This window comes from Myxocyprinus asiaticus, chromosome 34 (assembly GCF_019703515.2).
Source record: "Myxocyprinus asiaticus isolate MX2 ecotype Aquarium Trade chromosome 34, UBuf_Myxa_2, whole genome shotgun sequence".
In the NCBI taxonomy this organism is placed as follows: domain Eukaryota; kingdom Metazoa; phylum Chordata; class Actinopteri; order Cypriniformes; family Catostomidae; genus Myxocyprinus; species Myxocyprinus asiaticus.
Window position 1 is genome coordinate 34,320,472 of NC_059377.1, and position 25,384 is coordinate 34,345,855.

Genomic DNA, 25,384 nt, shown 5'->3' on the forward strand with positions numbered 1-25,384 from the left:
GGGTTAGGATTAGGGGTTAGAGTTAGGTTTTGGGGTAAGGGTTGGGTTAGGGGTAAAGTTAACTGTAACTACAAATGTAATTAAATGCAAGTACTTTAAATGTAATTACAATGCAACAACATGAATGTACATAATTAGTACATTGTATCAAATGATTAAGTAGTAGTTAAGGCCACCTAATATAAAGTGGGTCCCATTCTTTTAATTAAGGGAAACAAAGTGATAGACAGGGGAAGAGAGTTAGCGCAAGGAATTCTGAGAACTTTTGTACATTGAGTTTGTCAGGGTGGCACAATTGGATGACATCTGGCTCTGTAGGTTACGTCAGTCTATACCCTCATTCTTCACTTCATTATATTTAGTTTTTTCAATAAGAGCACAGAGCATAAAATATGATAAAATCAAAGTATATCAAGAAGGAGTGATTACAACAAACAGAGGAATTTCAGCAGCTCTAGACAGATGCTTCAAAAAATGGACAGAAGATTATGTGAATAATCTCCTAAGTAAGAGAGACAGATCAAATGAGAGATGGAGAGAGTGAAAAACAGTAAGAAAGAAAATCAAAATTACAAACAAGAGAGGATAGATACTTTTCTTCTTAGTACTGTGAAAGCTCTCTTAATGTGACTGATGCATGGTCAGGTAGCCATAACACATCATATAAGAACTAAAAACACATTAATTTGTCATAATAAAAGTAGATTTGTCATTTTTTTCCATTTGGAAATGGAACAGATTCAAACCCTTCCTGAAAAATGAATATTCAAACCAGTAACTAACAAAAAATAATCTGTTTTGAAAATATCCTTGTGATAGGACATCTTTACCCAACTGTTATGCAATGTGAACATGAAGCAATATAGTACAATATGCAATATTGTGTGTTTTTGGATGACATTAACACACCATGACATGACACAATTTCTTAATGTGAAACATTTATATTACACAACAATCAAAAGTTCTAAATTAAATAAACATGAATGAATGAGAGGTTAATCAGACAATTGAAACAAAAATAGAGAATGGGAGCTTAATGTTAATGATTTCAGTTATAATGCCTTTCAGTGTCCTACTGGACACACAACAGCAAGTCTTACAAATATTACAATAGACTGGAATAATGAGGTGTGTACACAAACTGAATTTACACTATCTTATAGGGTCGAGTAGGTCTATGGGTGAAAACAGTTCAATAAAGTCAAGCATTTAGGTATGGAACCAGTGCTTCAAGTTTTAAGTCTCACTTTTAAGGGTGCACTCTGGGCGAATAACATACAGACTTGCACCTTAGTGTACAAGTTGTGCTTTTTTAACAGCACATTAAAACAATGACTTACATAACATCATCTTTTTCCTATCACTTCAAGTTATGTGAAAGTTACTCAGATTAAATCCCTTAACTAAGAAGTTACAGTCACAATTGCTATATATTACTACGACTGTCTATTTTTTTAAAATGGGGATCTATTATTACATTACTCTACTGTTGAAATTGCAGTACACATCTATTATCCAGCCTTGCAACACAATGGTTACACATTAAGAATGGTGAATCTTTAATTAACTTTCACAGTTCATTTACAATTAATGTACACATCCATGAAATCAGGCATGGTGGAATTGTCATTTTAATCATCATGATTTTGTTATACTGAATAAGCTGTAATGCAGCCTCGTTTGATGATATGCCTTCGATGAACTCCCCCTCTGCGATTCGTCCTGCATGTGTGAGAAAAAAAATGACTTTGTTCATGTAGTCTGTATGATAATAAGATCCAAAAATAATTCTCTTATTGTTTTTATTTTTTTGTCTTGTTTTCCAGTAAAATATCTAAACATGCTTAAAACAAGATACATTTACGTGAGAAGCAACATTGCATAAGATATTAAGACTTATTTCTTGAATTAAGTTTATTTTTCTGGTAACACTTTACAATAAGTTTCCATTATTAGGTATCATGAACTAACAGCAATACATTTCTTACAGCATTTATTAATCTTTGTTAATGTTAGTTAATAAAATTACAATTGTTCATTGTTAGTTCATGTTTGTTCATAGTGCATTAACTAATGTTATTACACGGCGGCCTGGAATACTCTATTCTGATTGGTCAATGGCGCCATCTAGAAGTCTGTTATTACTCTGTAACAACCGTGGCTCCACATATCAGACCACTCATCCGGGGTCTGCGTCTGCTGCGAGCCATCTCTCCTGCTATCCGTATCACTCCACGATCTCTACAAGTAAGCTAATAAAATAATTTAAACAAATCAATGTTTCATGTGCAATTATTTTGCTTTATTTGGCAATTTGTCTTGTAATAAGATGCATACTGAGCAGTCAGATGTTCATTAATTAAAAAATAAACAACTGAACTCCACTGCAAACCGGAGGTGGAATTTCAGCTGTTCAGCGATTTATTTCACTTCTCACATAATTACATAATTGCAATGCAAATAAATGTTCCATGCCCATCTATTTGTTTATTTGGCAAGTATAGTCTTGTAATAGGCTGACTAATGAGAAGTCAGACAGTCATTTTCACAAAATAAGTACCAAAAGAACTCTGACGCAAACCGGAGGTGGATTTTAGGGGTTCAGCCATTTCTTCTCAAATTCCATAATTTCAACGCAAATCAATATTTTATTTCCATGCATTTATTTATTTGGTTAGTAGCCGTGTAATAAGTGGGATAATGTAAAGTCAACCGGTTGTTATCGCACAATAAACCCATTAACCCTGTCAGGGTTTGTTGTGTGATAACAACTGGCTGATTGTACATTATCCCTTACTTACCATATACAACTTTTGGTTTTAAAAATGTATTACTTTTTATGTTGAAAGTAACATTAAAAAAGATTAGTAAATGTTGTAAAAGTATTATTCACTAATGTCAACAAATGGTACCTTACTTTAAAGTGTTGCCATTTTTCTTATTACATTGGCAATTACCTCATGTTTCTTGTTTTAAGCATAATTCAGTGAGGTTTACCAATAAATATATATAAGTTGGTTCCAGTCTCATCTTATACAATTATGTCAAGTCCATTTATCTTGTTTCAAAGATGTTTAGATATTTTCCTGGAAAGCAAGATAAAAATAATGATAAATAATTTCTTTACCCAACTATGTTCTCTTACCATTGTCCTTTTTGCCAAAGATGGCCCAGAGCTTCTCTGCTCTCTTCTCTGGTGTGTTCTCATCACTGGGCAGCTCTGCATGTTTCTCTTTGGGTATGAGTTTGAAAATGGCCTGATGGTAAATGAGAGAGAGCTGGCTCAAATGCATATCCATTTAATGCATATAAATGTATATATTTATGGTTATAAAGCTTTAATGATTGCTTGAATAAAGTGAAAGGGTGTTGTGTCAAACTGGTGTCATCAAATGGCATGCTGAGAAACTAGGAACCTGATAAATAAATCTGAACCTTTGAGTTTTCATTAATACCATACACATAAAAACCATAAAATGTAAAGAATCTAACTTTCTATGCACTAAAACAATATGACATATGCATTACAACATTACTGACAGCTGCATTGCATATTATTTATAATAAATCTTAAATACATTTTGTTATAGAGATTATTCTGGGTTACAACAATATAATTTATTTGTATGGTAATGTCATTTCATAATGGTAAGGATTAGCAAGGAATCTGAGAGAAGACATGGCCTGATCCAGAATACAGAAATGTCATTGCTGACATAAAAATGCATCCAGCTGTACATTAAATATTCCAATGGCATTCCTCAGGGATGTGTACTAGGACTTCTATTCTGCTCTTATACTAAATCACTTAGTAAAGTTATCACCTTTCATATCTTTTTCTAGTATTCTTATGCAGATGATACTCAGTTCTCTTTTTTTTTTCACCCACTCACACCCAGGTATCCTCTCACATCATTGCACATTGCATGCATTTCCAGTGTGAATTTACCAAAAACTGCGCTATCAAAAGCCATGCTGAAGACTGCAGAACTTGTGCGGAGTGGTTCACACAAAAATGAAATGTTATAATTTACTCGCCCTCTTGTTTTTTCCAAACCCCTATGACTTTCTTTCTTCTGTGGAACACAATAAGAGATGTCAAGCAGAATTTTAGCCTCAATCTCCATTCACTTTCATTGCATCTTTTTTCTATGCAGTGAAAGTGAATGGTGACTTAGGCAATGTTAGGAAGAATGTTAGCCTAAGATTTTTGTGTTCCACTAAAGTGATAAATTCATATGGGTTTGGAGCAACATGAGGGTGAATACATAAATACAACTATTCCTTTAACATACAATATCATGGCATTTTGTGTAAGTTCATTCAGGGACATGGTTGCTGTACTACTTATTACATATTTTATATTTATTGTGGTGACATTGTTTTTCCCCATTACATGGGCCCACTCTTGGGATAACATCCCATGATGCACAAAGACACATTTCTAAATCTGTTGTTTTCATCTGTAATCCATGCTGAGTTCAGTTTTAAAGCATTCTGTTTGGGCTATGTGCTAAATTTATCTGACCTCACATCCCTTCATGTTCCCTTTCTGTACAGCCTAAGTGCTATATACTATGTCTTACTCCTCTCTTAAAGTTTAACTTGCTTGCCCAAGGAAATTTGTTTACTCAGACAAATTTGTTGATTCGTATCACCTCAATATAACTAAGTTTATAACCGAAGTATACTTCGATTTTGACACGAACACTCAGCATCTGCGTACAGTAGAACGCCAGCCTGTCAAAGTTTACTCCATTTGACGGTGTGAGCGTTTGGCGCATGCGTGCTATGACTGCTATGAGACGCTGGACAATTTCTCATCAGGAGTTTAGACCTATTTTATTGCTCCATGGTTTAGACCCATAAAGATGTCTTTATATTCCTTAAGACTCAAGTTATACAAATGCAGGTATCTCCTGACCTCCTCACACATGCACTGTTGACGTGCATATCTACTTGTTGTTTTTAGCTTCATCTCCTGTTTTTTACCAGCGATTATGTTTTCTTCTAGTGTTTCTTCGTGACAGCAGAGGCTCAAATGTGAGTTTTGCCACCTTGTGGGCCCACTAATTCGTGCAAATAATTCCAGCAACGCGAGGTTAGAAAAATCGGGCTACACATGTTTGTTTGTTTGTTGTTGTTGTTGTTGTTGTTGTTTAATTGCTATAATCAAGAACAATGAGAACTGTACATTCAAATGTTTGAAAAAGCAAAACAAAAACACAAATACTAAACAGGTGCCAGAGTACAATAAATTAAAACAAAGAGGAAGGGGGTGCCACCACTGACGTGCACAGAATGGGGGCAGCAGGGACGCAAGGCCATGCCCCTTTCATTCACAAATCTAAAAGGTAGCCCTTTTGGTCATCCAGAAAAAGGGGAGAAATTTTAATAACTAAATTAAAATCTCATAAATCTCACAATAACAGTAATAATGTGTTAAGAGATTTCTTTGTAAATCGTGGGCGTATTAAAGAAAATTAAGCGGAGGTGCCTTTAAGAGCGCGCGCTAAAGCAGATGTGGATTCCAGTCGCAATCCTCCCTATGCCCTATACCCTCTACGAACTGCAGAGACCTTGAAGTGGGTACTCTGAAGGAAACATGGCTTAGCACCCTTCGCTAACAGTCTTGTGTAAGGGCCCTCCCGAGAAAAGATTCATTTTCTCACTTTCATTTTGAACGAGCATTCGAGTGGCGTCCCCTCCTGCAGGAGTGCCCTTCAAGTAAGCAAAAAATGCAGTTTTGAATTCACCCCGGAACATCGAAGTGCCGTTACTTCAGACGAGTAACAGGTCAGATAAAAAGTCCACTTGATGTATTGTGTTGTAAGTTCATCAAAAGAATAATACTCAATTGCTACTGCATTTCCAACATCACGTACCACTACTGTAGACACATTTATTAATCATAATGGGAGTGGTTGCGTCGCTTTCAGTGATATAAATTAATCTTTTGTAGAATATTGACAAACTGAAGAAGCGGTCAGGTTCAGCCAAAGCCAGTTTGGGTTTGTTGAAATTAATAAGCCATTAGACTAATCGCTTTTAGAAAAATACCATTAGGCTACCATAGTACCGCCGCTCCCTATACGCATATTACGCGGTCTGCGTAGGGCACCAACTCCCTAGGGGGGCACCAGAAACTCCACCGGCTGCCCTTACTTGCATGTTATTCGTCATTCAAGGACCCTGTAGCATTCGCAGAACACAGTCGATCGCCTCACGCTTGCACCCTCATCGCGCCTTCGCACGGTGCACCACGTTACCAGGGTAATCCAGGGTACTGAATGATTGATCATGTTCATATTTCATGATACTATCATGGTACTCCCAAAAAAAAAAAAAAAAAAAAAAAAAAACAACCATGGTTTTACTATGACACATGTCATAAACATGGGGTTATCACAGGCCATGTCTGAAAATAAACAAGTGTATTACCATGGTGCTTTTTGTGAGAAATATAACAGAATAGACTATTATTTGTGATAAAGGAAAAATGTACAGTATATACAAGAAAATGGTTAAATACTCAAATTAGTATTTAAAAATAAAAAAAAAAGTGCACGTCACTGAGTGCCACTTATGTAACAATATCATACTTGCTTACAATACTGCAGGCTCTACTTGCCTTTTTTACCTTTACATTTGTACAGAACACTACAATATTGTTTGAAATAATTTTCAAAGTGAAAAAAAAATAGGTTTGAAGTCAGGCCATTTCATTTTATGAATGTGAAACCCATTAGAATTAACAATTGTATAAGATATGCTTTTTCTTTATCAATTCCATGGTCTTTGAAGTATACCATTATGTCAGCTCCACTCAGCTGTAAAGCAACGTTCAATTTTTGCATAATTAAACGTTCCACATCAACCCATAATATTTTTGTATACACACAAATGAAACAATAAATGGTTTGTCATTTTTACAGGAGTCGCAGAAGTCTATCAATATCCGGTTTAAAACACGCCAGCACATGATTTACTGAATATATTCTATGCATTCTTTTAAAAGAAACTTCCATTATTTTGTTATTGATGTAAAATGTATCCACTGTTCTCCAGGCTTTACACCAATTCGAGTCTCCAAACACAGAAGACAAAAAAAAAATAAAATAAAACCCCACACAACACAAAATGAGGTAACAGTGAAGCACTTACAATGGAAGTGAATGGGGCCAATTTTTGGAGTGTTTCAAAAAGGTAGAAATGTGAAGCTTATGATTCTATAAAAGCCCTTACAATAATTTCTGTTTAAACAAGTGTTATTTGAGCTATAAAGTTGTTTAAATATTTGCATTTGTCAGAGCCGGGATTCGAATATGGGTCTCTGGCGCAAGAGTCTTAATTTCCACCACTGAGGAAAAAATAATCTTCCAAGAACTCAGGAAAAAAACGGCAAACATAAACACAGAGGAAAAAAACCATCCAAAAGGCTTTCAAAGTTTAGGACTTAGAACTAGAGCAGACTTACGGCAGCAACTGGCTAGGAACATCAATAACCAAGCAAAGAAATAAAAGGAAGTGATCAGCTTAAATACACAGCCCAGAACGAGGCACATGTGAAAACAATAACATGATACAATGGCGGGAAACTGAAATGAAACACAATGAGGGCCTCTAGTGGCCAAAATATAACATTAAAGCAAAAAAACTCTGACAGCGTTACTGTGCGTGTAAGCGTACTGATTGTTTACTAACTCTCAACTTTTAATTTTAGACCATTTTTTATACTACTAAAACTGCCCAAAGAAGGTTTTGACATGGGAATGTCACTTGATTTCATGGGGACTGGGACAACATTTGAACTAATACCACAAATTGATGTTAACTCTCCATTTTTTTTTTTTTCATACGTCATGCAAGACTTAGGCCTAAAACTGAACACAAGACCATTCAATTTGATTCGTTGTTGCATTCCGAAATGTGTCTAAACACAATTCATAACACAACGCAAGTACACGTTGCATTCTCATCATTGCCGCAAGAAGCACAACAGTGAACTATAAGTAAGTTAAAGGGATAGTTCACCCAAAAATGAAAATTCTCTCACCATTTACTCACCCTCATGCCATCCCAGATATGTTACTTACTTTCTTCTGCCAACACAAACAAAGATTTTTAGAACAATATCTGAGTACCAAAATTATGAAGCTCCAAAAAGCACATAAAGGCAGCATAAAAGTCCATTCGACTCCAGTGGTTAAATCCTTAAATCCTTCAGAGGCGATTTGAAAGGTGTGGGTGAGAGACAGATCAATATTCAGGTCCTTTTTTACTATAAATTCTTCCTGCTCAGTATGTGACGATATGAACAAAGAATGTGAGTTGCCAAAAACAAGAAGAAGAATGTGAAAGTGAAAGTGGAGATTGATAGTAAAAAATGATTAAATACTGACCTGTTTCTTACCCACACCTATCATATTGCTTCTGAAGATATAGATTTAACCACTGGAGTCATATGGATTACTTTTATGCTGCCTTTAAATGCTTTTTGGGACTACAAAATGTACCCATTCACCTACAGAGCTGAGATATTCTTCTAAAAATATGAATTTGTGTTCAGCAGAAGAAAGAAAGTCATACAAATCTAGGTTGGCATGAGGGTGAGTAAATGATGAGAGAATTTTTATTTTTGGGTGAATTAACCCTTTAAACTGTCAACATATACCTGAATTATAAAAACGTCAATTTTAATGGCACAGCCATTAAAGGTAACTGCATTGTATGCCTCAGTATAGGGACCAAACACTTGCAATGCATTGGCCAAGATAGTCACACTGTAGTTTATTCTTTAAAGTTTGATTTGTTTTCAGATGGTGTAACATATATAAGGGATTTTATTTAGCTGTTTATTCATCTGAATTGCAACAGCTCTATACAATATCAGAACCTTGATCGTCCATTTCTGAGAAGAAGGCTTAACAATTGGGATGTCATCGAATCCCCCTGCAGCCATGGTCTTAAATCCTGATTGCACATTGAGAAGCTTATCTCTCTCACAGTACCCACCACCACCCATCTTTCTCCCTCTCTCTGCAATACCTCCTTATAGGGTATGGGCTTAAGTGTGATGTCACACTATGCTTCTTATCATTGATCTTAGGTCAGGTTTGATGTCAAATGCTCTTTTCAGTTTATCATCACTGCCAAAAAGGACTTGACTCTGAGTCTGAGACACATTCAAATTATTTATCTTAATTAATTTGCAAAGGGTTTCAGGACATTTTAACTGGCCCTTTGGAGGATCTTTAAAGGATTTTTTTTTTCTTCCAGGAACTTCATAATAGCAATTCACAATTTCTCAACTTTCCTTTTAATTTCCAGCACTCAAGTGAGCTTATCATTAATAAATTGTTGATGTGTGCATTGATGAATTTGAATGGAATAGCTTTATCTCACTTCTCAAATAAACTAAAATGTACAAAAAAGTGTTGCTAGTATATATGTGAAATTGTTAGTTAAAGGGATAGTTCACCCAAAAATGTTAGCCTCAGTCACCATTCATTTTCACTGCATTTTTCCCCCTTTCATGTTTCACGGAAGAAAGAAAGTCATGAGTTTGGAACAACACGAGATAGGGTAAATAAATTAGTAAATGTCAGAATTTTTATTTTTGGGTGAACTACTCCTTTAAAGGTAAATTTTTGCGGCATGAAATGTATTTTATTTTTTTTATTTTTTTTTATTGTAAATCACTGATTTATTGATTAATACAATTCTGTATAGGGAAATTGGCAAGTGCTTTGAGAATGGCTGAGAGAGGGAAAGAAAGACAGAAAGAAAGACCCCCCCCCCCCCCCATTTTTTTCCAATGTCATTAGAACCTAGAAAATCGTTATTTGCACATAGTTACAATAATAACATCTTTAACATTGCCAGAGTTCCTTCATGATTTTACATGTTTTCAGTGCTTTTTTCCCCCCAAAAGTTTAAATATGATTCACATATGATTTGTCTTTTAAAAAATGGGAGAAATTTGGTTTACAGTCATTTTTTCTTATGTATATATTGTATATGCCTAGTGAAATCAAAGGAATATTCCGGGTTCAATACAAACCAAGTTCAATCTACAGCATCCGTGGCATAATTTTTTTCCTCCTTTTCTTTAAAAAAAAAAAAAAGAAAAGAAAAAAAGCATAAATCTGGGCCACAGAGAGGCACCCACAGTGGAAGGGAACGGGGACAATCCGTAAATGCGTGTTAACATGATTTTAGTGTGATAAAATTGCTTACCGTTTCTGTGAAAAGTTATATCCAATTTTACAATTTCATTGCCATGACACCATAATGCTGTGATCCCTAAAATGACCTTAAAAATGGTGATTCACATTTCTGCCTTTAAACCCTCAAAAAATTGGCTCCATTCACCTCCACTGCAAGCGCCCCACTGCAACCCCGATCCCCGCCCTTTGGGATGAGTCGAAATAATTGTATGCCACAAATGCTGTAAATCGAGCCCAACCCGTATTAAACCCGAAACATTAATTTAATAAATATACAATATATACTTCTTTACATTTCAAAATATCATCTTTTTTGTAATTAAAATTTTTTTATTAAATCATACAATAACAATGAAATGCAAAACATATATATACATAAAATCAATGTATATTGATACATCCCCCCTCCCCCTCCCCAACCCTACCCCCCCAAAAAGCAACCCTGTGGTCAAACATAAGTAAATATATAGAAATAAAAATCAAATATATATATATATATATATATATATATATATATATATATATAAAAAAATATATATATATATATATATATATATATATATATATATATACATACATACATATACAAACATACATACATACACATATATATACACATGCATACATACATACACACACATAATAATCATACTAACCATATTACACACCCCACCCGAGAGCCCTCCAAAAACTCCAAATACCTGCCCCATTTCCATATAAACATATCCAAGCCACTCCATCTTCCCAATGACACCTCCTCATAAGCTGCCACCCTCCCCACCTCCGTGCACCACTCCGGATATGGGGGCGCACCAGCTGACCTCCAACCCCTCAAAATAACCTGCCTGGCGATCATCACACAGGTCAGAATCCAGTTCTCTATATGGCCATCCCCCACACCGATGACCGCCCCATCGCCCAGAACACAAATTCTGGGGCAAAACGAAACCCAAGTGCCCACCACGTTGCACACAAAATTCTGAACCTTCGACCAGAATTTCTGGATCTCGACAAACCACCAAAAAACATGGGCCATGTCTCCATCCTCCAATTGGCATCTCCAGCAGGTGGGTGTGTCTTTAAGACCAAGCCTATACAGTCTAGATGGGGTCCAATAAAATCTATGCAAAATTTTAATTATATAAGACGCACCCTTGCATCTCTACTTCACTTCACTTTTATTGTCACACAACCATATACACAAGTGCAATAGTGGGTGAAAGTCTTGGGTGCAGTTCCGAGCAACATAGCAGTCATGACAGTGATGAGACATAGATGAGACATATACCAATTTACAATAAACAGATTTACACATCACAATTTACATATCTAATATACACATAATTACAACACAATATACAAATAATAATATACAGTATACAGTACACACAATATAGAATATTGTACAGTATACAATACACACAATATAGAATACACACACAATATAGAATACACATTATACAATAAAAATAGTATATATAGTATATATAAAATATACAGTAGGTTGTATTGTACTGTATTGACATTCAGGCTGTCGGTTGATAGTCGGTTGCCAGTGTGTTATTTAAAAGAGAATATAATTTAAGACAGTCCAGTGTGAGATAATAAGATTAATAAAGTGCAGTGCTGATGTATATTGATCGTGAGAGATCAAGAGTTCAGAAGTCTGATTGCTTGGGGGAAGAAGCTGTCATGAAGTCGGCTGGTGCGGGTCCTGATGCTGCGATACCGCCTGCCTGATGGTAGCAGTGAGAGCAGCCCATGGCTTGGGCGGCTGGAGTCTCTGATGATCCTCCGAGCTTTTTCACACACCGCCTGGTATATATGTCCTGGAGGGAGGGAAGCTCACCTCCGATGATGTGTCTGGCAGTTCGCACCACCCTTTGCAGGGCTTTGCAGTTGTGGGCGGTGATATTGCCGTACCAGGCAGTGATGCAGCCAGTCAGGATGCTCTCTACAGTGCTAGTGTAGAACCGTGTGAGGATGTGGTGGTTCATTCCAAACTTCCTCAGCCATCTCAGGAAGAAGAAGTGCTGATGAGCCTTCACAACGGCCTCAGTGTGGACGGACCATGTGAGTTCCTCAGTGATGTGGACACCGAGGAACTTGAAGCTGCTGACTCTCTCCACTGATGCTCCATTGATGGTGATGGGACTGTGTTCTCTGTGTTTTCTCCTGAAGTCCACTACAAGTTCCTTTGTCTTGCTGACGTAGAGGGAGAGGTTGTGCTCCTGACACCAGCGTGTCAGAGTGAGCACCTCCTCTCTGTAGGCCGTTTCATCATTGTCAGTGATCAGACCTACCACCGTCGTATCATCAGCAAACTTAATGATGGCACTGGAGCTATGTGTTGCCACACAGTCATGTGTGTACAGGGAATACAGGAGTGGGCTAAGAACACAGCCCTGCTGGGCTCCAGTGTTGAGGGTCAGTGATGAGGAGACGTTGCTGCCCATTCTAACCACCTGGCGTCTGCTTGACAGGAAGTCCAGGATCCAGCTGCACAGCAAGCTGTTTAAGCCCAGAGTTTCACATAAAGCTTGGAGGGCACTATGGTGTTGAATGCTGAGCTGTAGTCTACAAACAGCATTCTCACATATGTGTTCCTTTTTTCCAGGTGGGAGAGAGCGGTGTGTATTGTAGATGCAATGGCATCATCAGTGGAGCGGTTGTTATGGTAAGCAAACTGCAATGGGTCCAGTGATGGAGGCAGCACAGAGCAGATGTAATCTCTGATTAGTCTCTCAAAGCATTTGCTGATGATGGGGGTCAGAGCAACAGGACACCAGTCATTTAAGCAAGTGATTTTGGATTGCTTTGGTACAGGCACAATGGTGGACATTTTAAAGCATGTGGGGACCACAGACAAGGAGAGGGAAAGGTTGAAAATGTCCGTAAAAACACCAGCCAGTTGGTTTGCGCACGCTCTGATGATGCGGCCCGGAATGCCGTCTGGACCCACGGCTTTACAGATATTCACCTGTCGGAAGGATCGGGTTACATCCGCTACAGAGACGGAGAGTGAATTAACCTCTGTAGCTTCGGCCGCGAGAGCTCTCTCAGGTGAACACAGAAGCATGAGAAATTCCAGATCAGGAGACCAGAAAGACTTGATAGAATGTACGTTCCTCTGATCACACCAGGATTTGTTGACCATAAAACATACACCACCACCTCTGCTTTTACCTGAGAGGTCTTTCGCTCTGTCCGCTCGGTGCACGGAGATCCCTGCGGGTTCGATGGCTGAAGGAATTTAAAGTCTGGTTTTCGGTGTGCTATTGCAGAACCAATGTCCAAAAGTGTTTGTCTGTCATAGACAATAAGTCAGACATAATCCAAGACAAAAAAAACATAGAATTGTGAACAAAACAAACAAAAAACTGCAGTGTTGTGTTGGAGCTCAGAACGCAGCAGCCATACTCGGCGCCATCTTGAGTCTAGATGCAGACTTAACGTTTTTAAGAATCTTAGCCCACACTCCTTCCTCCAATGCCAAGTTGAAATCTTTCTCTCATACTCTCTTGAGAGAAGTTATGGCTCCGTCCCCCAGACCCTGAATTAACAGGGAGTAATACACTGATGTCTCATGACCTTTTCCAAAAGCCACAATCACCTCTCCCAAAGCATTTGCCTCTTTAGGGGGGTGTGTGCTACTCCCAAAAATAGTACAAAGCAGGTGGCGCAGTTGTAAATACCTAAAAAACTGAGGTCTGGGGATCCCTAAATGTTGGACCAAGTTTTCAAAAGATCTCAACACTCCACTTTCATATAGGTCACCGAGTGTAGCAAGTCCCCTCACAATCCACTCTGGCCAGCAGAAAGGGGACTTGCCAATACACAATCTTGAGTTCTGCCATATGCTCGAGGCAACATTTAAATAAGTGTCCAATTTAAACAATCTGGACACTTTAGTCCATACCGAGTGTAAATGCGAAATAATGGGTGTAACTTTTCCGATTAATTTGATAGAGATGCTTTGTAATGGCGAAATAGGGGCAAGAACTGCCTGTTCAATAACAAACCAGGGAGGGGCTCTCTCAGGTGGAAGTGACCAATGAGCCAAATGTCTTAGACTGAACGCATAGTAATAAAACAAAATCTTGGGTAGGCCTAGCCCACCTTTGTCTATTGGCCTATGTAACTTATTAAAATGCAACCTGGGATGTTTACCATTCCAAAAGAAGGACTTTGCTATGCTATCAAATTGCTTGAAATAAGAGAGGGGGACATCTACAAGGAGAGATTGTAGCAGGTAGGTAATTTTGGAATACAGTTCATTTTAATAACATTAAACTTCCCAATCATCGATAAATGTAATGAAGCCCACCTGCCCACATCGCTCGAAAAACTTTTTATTAAAGGGTCAAAATTAACACTTACGCTGTCAGAGCCAAAGCTTCGGATTTAGACCAATTGACTTTGTATCCTGACAAAGTCAATTGGTCATGTGTAACTTGGAAAAGGAATTAATAATTCTGTGGAGGCAAGGCATAGATCTGGTAGGTTCAGAGACAAATAATAAAATATCATCTGCGAAAAGCAGAAGCTTATGCGCCACACCTCCCGCAACCACCCCTGGAAAATCATCCTCCTTTCTTATCGTGGCTGCTAATGGTTCCAGGGCAAGACAGAACAATAATGAGGAAAGAGGTCAACCCTGCCGAGAGCCCCTATCCAGAGTAAAATAATCTGAAATTAATCCATTTGTTTGTACCGCTGCTACAGGGTGTCTATAAAGTAACATAATCAAACCAATAAATGTACTCCCGAACCCATATATTTCCAAAATCTTAAAAAGATAATCCTATTCTACCATATCAAATGCCTTTTCGGCCTCAAGTGAGATGGCAGCGACCGGAGACTGATCATTCGCTACTGACCACATGATATTGATGAGACGCCTGGTGTTATCAGAAGAGCTGCAGCCCCGAATAAACCCCACCTGATCTATATGTATAAGAGATGTCATAACCTTACTTAATCGGTTAGCCAAAATGTTTGACAAAATTTTTACATCTAGTTGGATCAGGGAGATTGGACGGTAACTTTTACACTCGCTTGGATCTTTGTCCTTTTTAAGAATCAGACTGATCCGGGCTTGTGTCATGGTTGGAGGAAGCTTTCCATTATTTAGTGATTCAGTATAAACTTCTAACAAAAGTGGAGCCAGTTCTGTAGCATAGGATCTAAAAAATTCTGCAGCAAAACCATCTGGCCCCGGAGCCTTGCCAGTAGGTAGGGACTTAATTACCTCGTCAAGCTCCTCCAAGGTTATCTCAGAATCAAGAGAGTTTTTTGCTCAGTCTTCAGTTTAGGAAGATCTAATGGTTCCACAAAGTTTATAATATCTTCATCAGTAGACAAAGACATGGAACTATAAAGATCAAGATAGAACTCTTTAAAGGCATTATTAATATCAATGGCTGAGGTAAACATTTCACCACCAGCAGATTTCACTGAGGGAATGATAGAAAGAGATTCTCTCTCTTTATATATCTAGCCAAAAGCTTCCATGCTTTGTCCCCTGGCTCAAAGTATGACTGTCTTGCCCTGAATAACCAAAACTCCACTTTCTGCGACAAAATAGTATTATATCTATATTTCAATCGGGTCAATTCTCTGAGGCCATCAGATGACATACGGCGCTTCAGCTCTGCCTCGGCACTTTTAATATTTCCTTCCAACTCCACGAGTTCTCGTGCTTTGGATTTTTTGATGAATGAGCCATTCTGTATGATCCGACCCCTAAGAACCTCCTTAAGTGCCTCCCAAGCCATGCCCACATAGGATACCGAGGACCAGTTGGTCTACATATAAACACTGATTTCAGCCTTTAACATTTGTTGGAAATCAGGATTTTGCAAAAGGGGTACATTAAGGCGCCAACTATATGATTTATTTTTCTCTATATGTGGCAACACCTCTAAACCCACCAGGGCTTGATCCAAGACTAAAATGTTTCCAGTTGAGCAATCAACAACAGATGAAATGAGGGATTTGGATATAAAAAAAAAAAAATCTTTTCTAGAATAAATCTTATGGACTGATGAAAAAAATTTATAGTCTCTACCAGATGGGTTCAAAATCTCCAAATATCTGTAAGACCAAGATTTTTACACATCCTGTGAAGCATCAATGTTGCTCTAGGGGGCTTACACACTTTTGCTTCACTATGATCAAGGACTGAGTCCATCAAAAGATTAAAGTCTCCTCCCAATATTATATAATGGGGGGTGCCAGCGGCTTGCAACATCCCTTCAAGATCTATAAAATAGCCCTGATCATCAGTGTTAGGTGCGTAAATATTAGCCAAAATCAGACGTTGCCCCTGAATTTCTGCTAAAACAATAATGACTCTTCCTAATTTATCATTAAACTGTTTGAGACATTTGAATTGTAGATGTTTATTTACCAATATAATGACTCCCTTGCTCTTACCTGAGCCAACACTAAAGAAAACATGTCCACCCCATATCTTCCCAAATTTTTCAGCTTCCTGCAGAGAAAGATGCGTTTCTTGAAGAAACACTATATCATATTTCTTATGCTTAAGAAAATAAATAACCTTCCTTCTTTTTATGGGGTGCCCCAACCCATTCACATTCTATGTGGAGAGAGATAGTACACTCATATTAACATTTTACATTTTGATATAATAGAAATTATAAATTGTGTGCCAAAATTATGAAGACCACATTTCAACATTAATGCAACAATAAATCCCCGAACTTCCCCCCGAACAAAACAAACAGAAAAAAGAAAAACGTGTGCATTAACCCCGCGCACGAAAGCGCCAACTAGCATCAATCCCTTTAAACTCAAAGAGTCCGTGTACACCTACGTGAGCCCCCGTGACAACTTTGCCATCAGATTGCTAAATTTTGCCTCACAAATTTGTAAGGCAAAATTACATAACATCAAATATTTTGTAAAACAAACCCCAGCCAATAGGCAGAATAAACACAAAGAACGTGTAGACTCATTCACAGAAATGTCTCGAAGGTGTGTTCCTTCACAAAACAAATTCCAGCCAATATAAAGCCGTTCATTTTCCTCGGACAGACAAACAAATCTTCAGTGAGCCAGCTGATGAATGCAGCAGATGACGTAATCATTCCAATGTCCCACGAAAACACTCCACAAATCATACTCCAGCCAACAGGAGGCATAAGCACAAGGAACTGACAGATTCATCCATAACTGTCCCGAAGTAGTGTTATTTAACAAAACAAGCTCCAACTGCTTGGCGGAACCAGCACAAAAGGAAACGAAACTCGCATCCCGGTTCCTCGGATGGTCAAGAGTCAATTCACTCGGAGGCCACATAAAAAGTATATCACATGATTTACACAGTCTGCCAACTTTATAAAAGACATCATTTGTGTGAGCATGTAGATATTTTGCGGTCATCCATAGTGTCTATTCTCAATCTGCCCGGGAACTTCACTGTAAATGTGATCTTCCGTCAATGCAAAAGTTTCTTTAAGTGTTAATCCACAAAACAAAACAAACTCCCGCCGCTCGGCAGAGCCAACGCAAAAAGAAATAAAAATGGTTCCCAGCTTCCTCCGAAAGCCAGAGTATGTACAGTGAGTCAATCCACTCACAAGAAAAACACCCAATGGTTACTCACCCGTTGTTTCAATAAAAGACATTGCCTGATTGGGACATGCGTTTCTCTCTTGTCGAGTTCGCAAAGTCCGGGAACAAGAAAATATTGTAATTCTTCCAAGAAAGCTTTCCTTTGCTCCTCGCCTGGCGCAACATGAGATCTTTATCGATCGGGGCCAGAATCGATCGGGGCCTTTCTCCCTCTGCAGATCTGTGAGCTGGGACTCTGTGAGCTCGCTCAATTTCCATCTTGTGGCCTGTTATGTCGAGCAGACTCGGAAAAAGCTTGTCTAGAAATTTCACCATATCTCTGCCCTCCTCATGCTCAGGCATTCCAACAATTCGAATGTTATTCCTGCGGCTTATATTCTCAAGATCTTCAAGCTTTTCAAGAACACGTTCCAAATCAACTTTGGTCGCGGGCAGATTAGCGGTTAATTCCCTCTCTGATGAATCCAAGTAATCGATTCGTCTTTCAACATCTGTCACTCTTGTGACTAACTCAGATCATTTTTTCTCCATCGCCATAATCGATCGACGTATTACAGCGAAATCCTCCAAGTCCGCAAGTACCTTCGTCAACATCACCGACATGTTGGACAACTGACGCTGGATTCCTTCTCCCGCCGCGCCATCCAAATCGAGTCCCCGGTCTACAGTCCTGTCTGGGCTTTCATCTTGAACTCGTAAGTGTCTTTTAATGTCTCCAGAGCCCGATGATTTTGACTTCTTTGCCATGTTTACCTCAAACAGCAAATGTGTAACTGGGTGTATCGAATTTCACCAGATTATATCATGAAAATAATTACAAAAATTAGCAAAGTGCGCAGAGCTGTCTCTCACACGTCTGCCCTTCGCATGGCGTCACGCGGCTCCCTCAAAATATCATCTTTAAAATAAAATAAAACATTATCATCACACAAGTTTCCAAAAATAATCTTGCATAAATACAATGGTAAAACAAATGAATTATTTGTTTGTTTTCATATACTTGTGTTTGGAATTCACAAGTATATGAAATGTTCAGTTTAAATCTTTCCAAGACATGTTTGGCAGGATAAATCCAATGCAATCTTTTGTATGATACTACTTTGACAGAACCTCTCATGTATTTATATTTATTAAAAACCTTTTTTAAGCAGGTTTACCAAAAACTCTCAAACAGTAGTCCCGCCCCAATCTCACACCATTGGTTGAGCCAATGTTGCTGTGTTGCTCCAGTCAGGATGTTCAAACTAGCGATTTTGCTGCGCCACTAGTGCCATCAAATGGAACTGCAAAAATAAACTTTGTTTTCAACAGTTTTATGAATACGCCTCCCCATCTGCCATTGTTCAAACAAAGATATAGGCCCGCCCCCAACTTATTGGTTGTTTAAGTAGAGTACCTGTGTTAGTTCAGCTTCAGATGTATGTGCTTGTCATCTTGTCACCCTGCATGTACAAATCAGACAGACACACCAAGGAAGAGCCGTGAAGTTCTCATACTTGGGTATGTAATCGTTTTTTCAAGTTTTCCAATCGGATGGTTATTTCCTTTTAAATCCGCACGTAAGTTTAAACATTTGTTCGGAAGGTGATTGACTGGTGAGAGGTGGTGCTTTGCTGCTGTCCGGGACGCATCAGGACACCATTTTAAACCTCAAATGCGATGTGGTTTTTGACAGCCTCTGTATGTGTTTTTTGTGATCCAATCACAAAACATTTTGCACCTCGTTTACAACTATATTTAACGCTGACCATCTGCGATTGGATCATCCGAAACGCATCTTATTACCAGCTGTAAACAGGGTCTACAATGACTGCAGCCAGAGCTAGAGAATGCTGTAGAACAACTTCCGGTGGAAGTTCCACCCATCTTTAGTTTCCCCAGTAAGACCCCCAGGAAAAAGGTTGATAGTTTTTGAGTAAATTAATCTATGAATGGCTTACTAATACTGTAGTTTTCTCTGCATATTAAGCTGGGATAGAAGAAAGTATTTTAACACAGAAAAAGTTACATACTTCAGCTTTTAGTAAATGTATTTTGTTTTAAAGATATTTTTATATTTTCTGTGTTCCTTCAGCAGCTGTTCTTGTATGTATTCTCTTTTATCATTGTCTTACCTGGCAGATTTCGCACACTTCAGATTTTGTTATGTAGCCGTTCTTGTCTACATCAAACAGAGAGAAGGCCCACTCCAGCTTCAGAGCCATCTTCCCCGAGGAGGTCATGTGCATAGCAACAATGTACTCCTTAAAGTCTAATGTTCCATCACCATTGATGTCGAAGGAGTGGAAAACATGTTGGGCATAAGTCTTGGCATCGCTGTCAGGAAAAAATCGACTGTAGATCTCCTCAAACTGCGCTAGTGTGATACGACCTGAAGGACACTGCTTCTGGAAGTTCTCATACCACTGTGTGATCTCGGCTTCAGTGAACTTGGTACTCACTTTAAGATCATCAAGGATCTCTCTGGAGACCACTCCACTCTGTGAGTTTCCATGGCCTTTGAGGGAACAAAAATAAATTTCTTCACCAATAAGTTTGAAGTTTGTCCTTGGTAAGGATCAGGTGGGTTTTTAGTCTCATAGGGTGTCCCAAGCTCAGGGTGTCAAGACAAAACTGTAAAATAGCACAGCAAACTTGCTAAGACAAATGAACAAATGAATGAATGAATGCAAGGGTGTAGATCTGTCTTGAATATTGTGGAGATTTCAACATGAAGTATTTACGTTTCCATTGATCATGGTATAAATAATCCTTGCTTGTTTTGATTATTGGGGGAATTACCTCCCCCCCCCAATCCCTCCTGGAATCTACGCCCCTGAATGAATGAATGAATGTATGGCACTAAAGATTTTCAAAAAAATGTGAGCGAATGCACAATCCATTCACAGATGGCAGATGAAATAAGATTAAAAAAAATCTAAATTGCCATTAAAAGTTCAAGAGCCATTTGTATTCAAGAAATCACTGCAATTTAATAATGCATGAGTTGGCCAACAAATGGAGAATCTCACAAGACCTGTCAAGGTCATATTTTACCCCAAAAATGATAATTTTTCCTAAAAAAAATTATAGTCATGAAATTAACATTACAATAGAAATATTAAAATTAAATAATTTTCTTAATGCATAATCTAATTTCATTAAAAAAAATTAAAAATATTATTATTATTAATATTATTATTTTGGGGTGAAATTTGTCCATTCTAATATCTAATTAAAAGATCTCATCTTGATTTATTTATGAAGGACTAGTTGGATTCCATTTAGCTTGAAAGTTAAATCTTCACAGTTTGAATATTAGTCATGTTAATGGCAGATTGTTTTCAGTAGTATAAAATGCTTCAAATTTTGCACAATTTAGTGTGGCAATCAGTTTCTCTCTGATAACCTCTACTGAGAAATTATTGTTTGTGTTTCTAAAAAAATTAAGAAAATAATGAAAGAATGTCACTGGGAAGAGAAGAACTGTGACTAAATAAAATCACACCTCTCCTACCTGTGTAGTAGAAAGGAAAAAAGATGGCAATTTGAAATATTCTTCCTACATTTTTACCTGGAAACAACATTGAAATGGCAATTATTACTATACATAGTTAATCAGATTTTGGTGTGCGTACCTGTAGCTCACATTCCATTTTTTTTTTTCACCCAAAAAAATGAATATTCTGCCATAATGTATTCACCCTCATGTTGTTCCAAACCTGTATGACTTTCTTTCTTCCATGTTTTCCATTGAAGAAAGAAAGTCATACTGATTTGAAACAACTTGAGGGCAGTGTTGGGGGTAACACGTTACAAGTAACGCGTGTTTTGTAATCAGATTACTTTTTCGAGTAACGAGAAAAGTAATGCAATATTATTTTCATTTTAGACCATAATATCGGAGTTAATTTTTAAATAAAGTAATGTGTTGCTTTTGTACACCTACTTTCCCTGTATTGTGAGAAATCAGGAGTAAATGTGTGCAAACTTCAGGGAGGAGACGTAGTGCATGATGGGCATTGTAGTTGTGAGGCCAGAGACTATTTAGCAGAGATGAGTAACTTCTATTTAAATGAATGGGAGAAATTGGAACGCCCAACCAAGAAGCTTTATCACCCAACAGTCAATGGATGTAGAAAGAACGTCCTGCCTTGTAGGTAAAAGAGCCAATCACGTTTTAGATACAGACATCACCTGTCAATCAATTCGCTAACACTTTAGCTATACAAGCGTGTTTTAGCGTAATATGAGGTCATCATTCGGTTGAGTGAAACACAATTGATTCATGTGTTAATACACATTAGTAAATTAGTAAACGCGTTTAGGCAGAGGGATTATAAGACTAGTCTTCCACTGGCCACGACATGATACACAGGGTGAAATACTCGCTCAATTCACGGACTTATTCTGCCGAACTACTCCGTGTTACAGCTTCCCATAACTAGAAAAATGGGATGAGAAAAGCTGACCCTGGATCATTCGCTCCGAGCAACGTTCTACATTGATTGTGTACACAGAGAAAATGTCTTAGTTTCTAAAAAGATTCTACATTTTTGTTTTATATTAAACAAGTAGTTTGATTCATGAAACAAAATTTATGACATTTTGGTAGCATTAACCTCTTAAACTTTGCCCCATTTTTTGGATTTCCACCTAAATCTGTCCTACCCAAGTTTAAACGCTCACCTTACACACATACAATGGAGTAAATGCAAAATATTGGTCTCTTTGTAAAGACAACCCCTCAAATAAAAAATGTATATGTTAAACATTCAATAAATATTATTGTAGATGTTCAAAATATTATAAAAAATCTCACAATAAATAGGCACTTTTTGGATTTTCTTTTTTGCATACTGTAAATAAAGGATGTTATTCAGGACCTACTTGGTGTAGCTCAGTTCTGAAAGTTTTGGTTGATTCCATCAGGGGGCAGCAAATACTAGAAAAATATCATTTTTCCTCTATAACTTTCTAAACAGAAGCTACTAAACTGCAACTAAAGAGAGGCAAAGGGTCTTTTTTTTAGTGTCTCCAAGTGTCATTTTGGAGAATCCAAGTACCCAAATGCAAAAACAGGTTAAAACAAAATTTCTACTTTTACTGTATGTTACACATGGCAAGAGCCTAGATTTTCTTCAAGGTTTCATCACCTTTGTCTCTGTGACACACCCAAGTAATAGGCAAAATGGCAGAAAATGATTGAGATAGAGCAGCAGTTTTTGTCTTTTACACAAAACCATTTTTATTGTTGTATAACAACATAAGTTATGGTCTACTTGTACCATAACTTGCACCATGTACTGGTTACTACTTGAAGATTCAAAGTGCAAATATAGACTGTAAAGAGCTAAATAGGAGAGAAACGTGCAGAACTGCAAAATAAATAAATGACCACTCCCACCTGCTGACACAAGATACAAAAAAAGATCTTTTAAATACATGGTCAGCATTTAAGAACATTTGGGAATTCTGAAAACTATGAGAATAAAACACCAAGAAACGATTCCATTCAAGTTGTATCAACATGCGCCTTTGAAGTTGTATGCGATCAACCAGTGGCATCTGTACGCACCATGGATCAACTCAAAACAAGTGTGCACTGAGATGACTTAAGTGAAAAATATTATTTTATTAACATACACATTCCTTGAACATGTTAGGCTGGCATTCCCCACTGAATTTTGTACGGACTTTTGAAAAACATCTTAAGTTGACTCTGGCATTGTCGATGGGCACAGCACATGATGACATATATGATGCAGGTTCAAGTGTTGGACTTTGCTGCTTTAGGTAAGACAGTGGATATTCTTCATTATTCATACTGGCTGCCATGTTGATGGAAAAACTAATCATGCATATTCATGTTATTGATTCTTTATTATAAATATGATGTGTGAAGACCTACTTTCTAAATATGTGTTTGTTTACTATGTTGTACTATGTACTTTTTAATTAATTAAGTTACTTTTTTAAGGAGTAACGCAATATTATAATGAATTACTTTTAAAAATAACGTTATCCAACACTGCTTGAGAGTGAGTAAATTACGACAAAATTATCTTTTTTTAATGATCTATTCCTTAAACTACTAAATTTCTGTGACTTTAAATGTTTGTGGTTATGATTACATAATGAACTACAGGGAAAAATAAAGTATTTAAATCCAAGAGCTTTTGCCAAACTTTATCAGAGATTTAGTCTGTAACTGTAACTTTTTTTCAAACCATTATCAGATTTGGACAGAGCTCATAAATATAAATAAAAGTAACAAATATAAGAAATTCAAAAAAGCACACTTTTGACTAGATGCTTTTGACTGGCCATTGACTGGTACTCTTTGATAAATGAATGTAAATAAATGCAACCCAGCACAAATATGCAAAGTACATAAATTAGATGTTTGAAACCACATGACCAAAAATACATATGTGTGTATAAATAGCAAAAACATTCTTACCTATAGTCGTTTCCCAAAGTAGCAAGGGGCAAGTAATCATGGTAGAGTGATCTCTCTCTCCCCTTTTCTCACATGCCCAATTCCCAAAGCACTCTAAGTCCTTGTGGTGGTATAGTGACTTGCCTCAAACAGGGTGGTGGAGGATGAATCTCAGTTGCCTCCGAGAGCAAGAATCACATTATAGCAGCCACGAGGAGGTTAAACCAACTACCCACCCTAGCAACTGGGCCAATTGGTTGATTAGGAAGCCTGACTGGAGACACTCAGCACGCCCTGGATACAAACTTGCGACTCCAGGTGTGGTAGTCAGCGTCTTTACCACTGAGCTACCCAGGACCCCGTGATGAGCTAGTGTTGAAAGAGGTGGCTACCTCAACATACTGGGTTAAGTCAATTACACAAGATTTTTTTTTTATCGGATCAGTTTTGTGTTTTTTTTTTTTTTTTTTTTGTGTGTGTGTGTGTGTGTGTGTGTGTGTTTTAACCCCTCTTCCTTGTAGTCACTTTAACCCTTTTTAAAATAAATGGCACATATAAAATATTTAAAAAGTACAAATTCTTGGATGTCACAAGATATATAAAAAAGCCAACTGTTTGTCCACACTAACAGATTTCTAAATGTTTTTGTATATTTGTTTTATTAGTCAAATTATAGCAAATTATGAGCAATTTAAGGAGCAAGTTGTTTGTGGTTTTAGTCATTTTATTTTAAAGCTATTTGCCAAAGCTATCCATCTTTAAAGTCAAAAAGTAATTCTGGTAAAACTTAAAGGAATATTCCAGGTTCAATTTAAGTTAAGCTCAACTGACAGCATTTGTGGCATAATGTTGATTACCAAAAAAATAAAAAGAAATTGGCCCATCCTTTTTCTTCTTTAAATAAAGCAAAAATCAAGGTTACAGTGTGGCACATACAATGGAAGTGAATGGGGACTATTTTTGGAGGGTTAAAAGGCAGAAATGTGATGCTCATAATTTTATAAAAGCAGTTACATTAATTATTCTGTTAAAACTTGTGTATTATTTGAGCTGTAAAGTTGTTTATATCATCATTTTAGAGTTTTAGGCTTTATGATGTTATGTTGTCATGGTCACAAAGTTGTAAAAT

General features: G+C 37.4%; 1 protein-coding gene across 1 annotated transcript; it reads right to left on the minus strand.

Moving 5' to 3' along the window:
• Window positions 1-995: 995 nt before the first annotated feature.
• Window positions 996-24,337, minus strand: LOC127425085 (visinin-like). The gene is made up of 4 exons (XM_051670726.1): window positions 24,277-24,337; window positions 19,949-20,331; window positions 3,149-3,260; window positions 996-1,725 (listed from the first exon to the last, which is right to left on the minus strand). Exons 1-4 carry the CDS (start codon window positions 24,314-24,316, stop codon window positions 1,574-1,576), a joined length of 687 nt encoding a protein of 228 aa, XP_051526686.1. The 5' UTR covers window positions 24,317-24,337; the 3' UTR covers window positions 996-1,573.
• Window positions 24,338-25,384: the final 1,047 nt, after the last annotated feature.

Bases quoted from the DNA above. Each gene is read 5' to 3' on its own strand.
- LOC127425085 (XM_051670726.1), bottom strand. From the start codon at position 24,316: ATGATTACTTGCCCCTTGCTACTTTGGGAAACGACTATAG. The intron at 20,332-24,276 runs GTAAGAATGTTT...GTTCCCTCAAAG, and splicing joins ACTTTGGGAAACGACTATAG to GCCATGGAAACTCACAGAGT. The intron at 3,261-19,948 runs GTAAGACAATGA...ATTTACCATCAG, and splicing joins AAGTGTGCGAAATCTGCCAG to GCCATTTTCAAACTCATACC.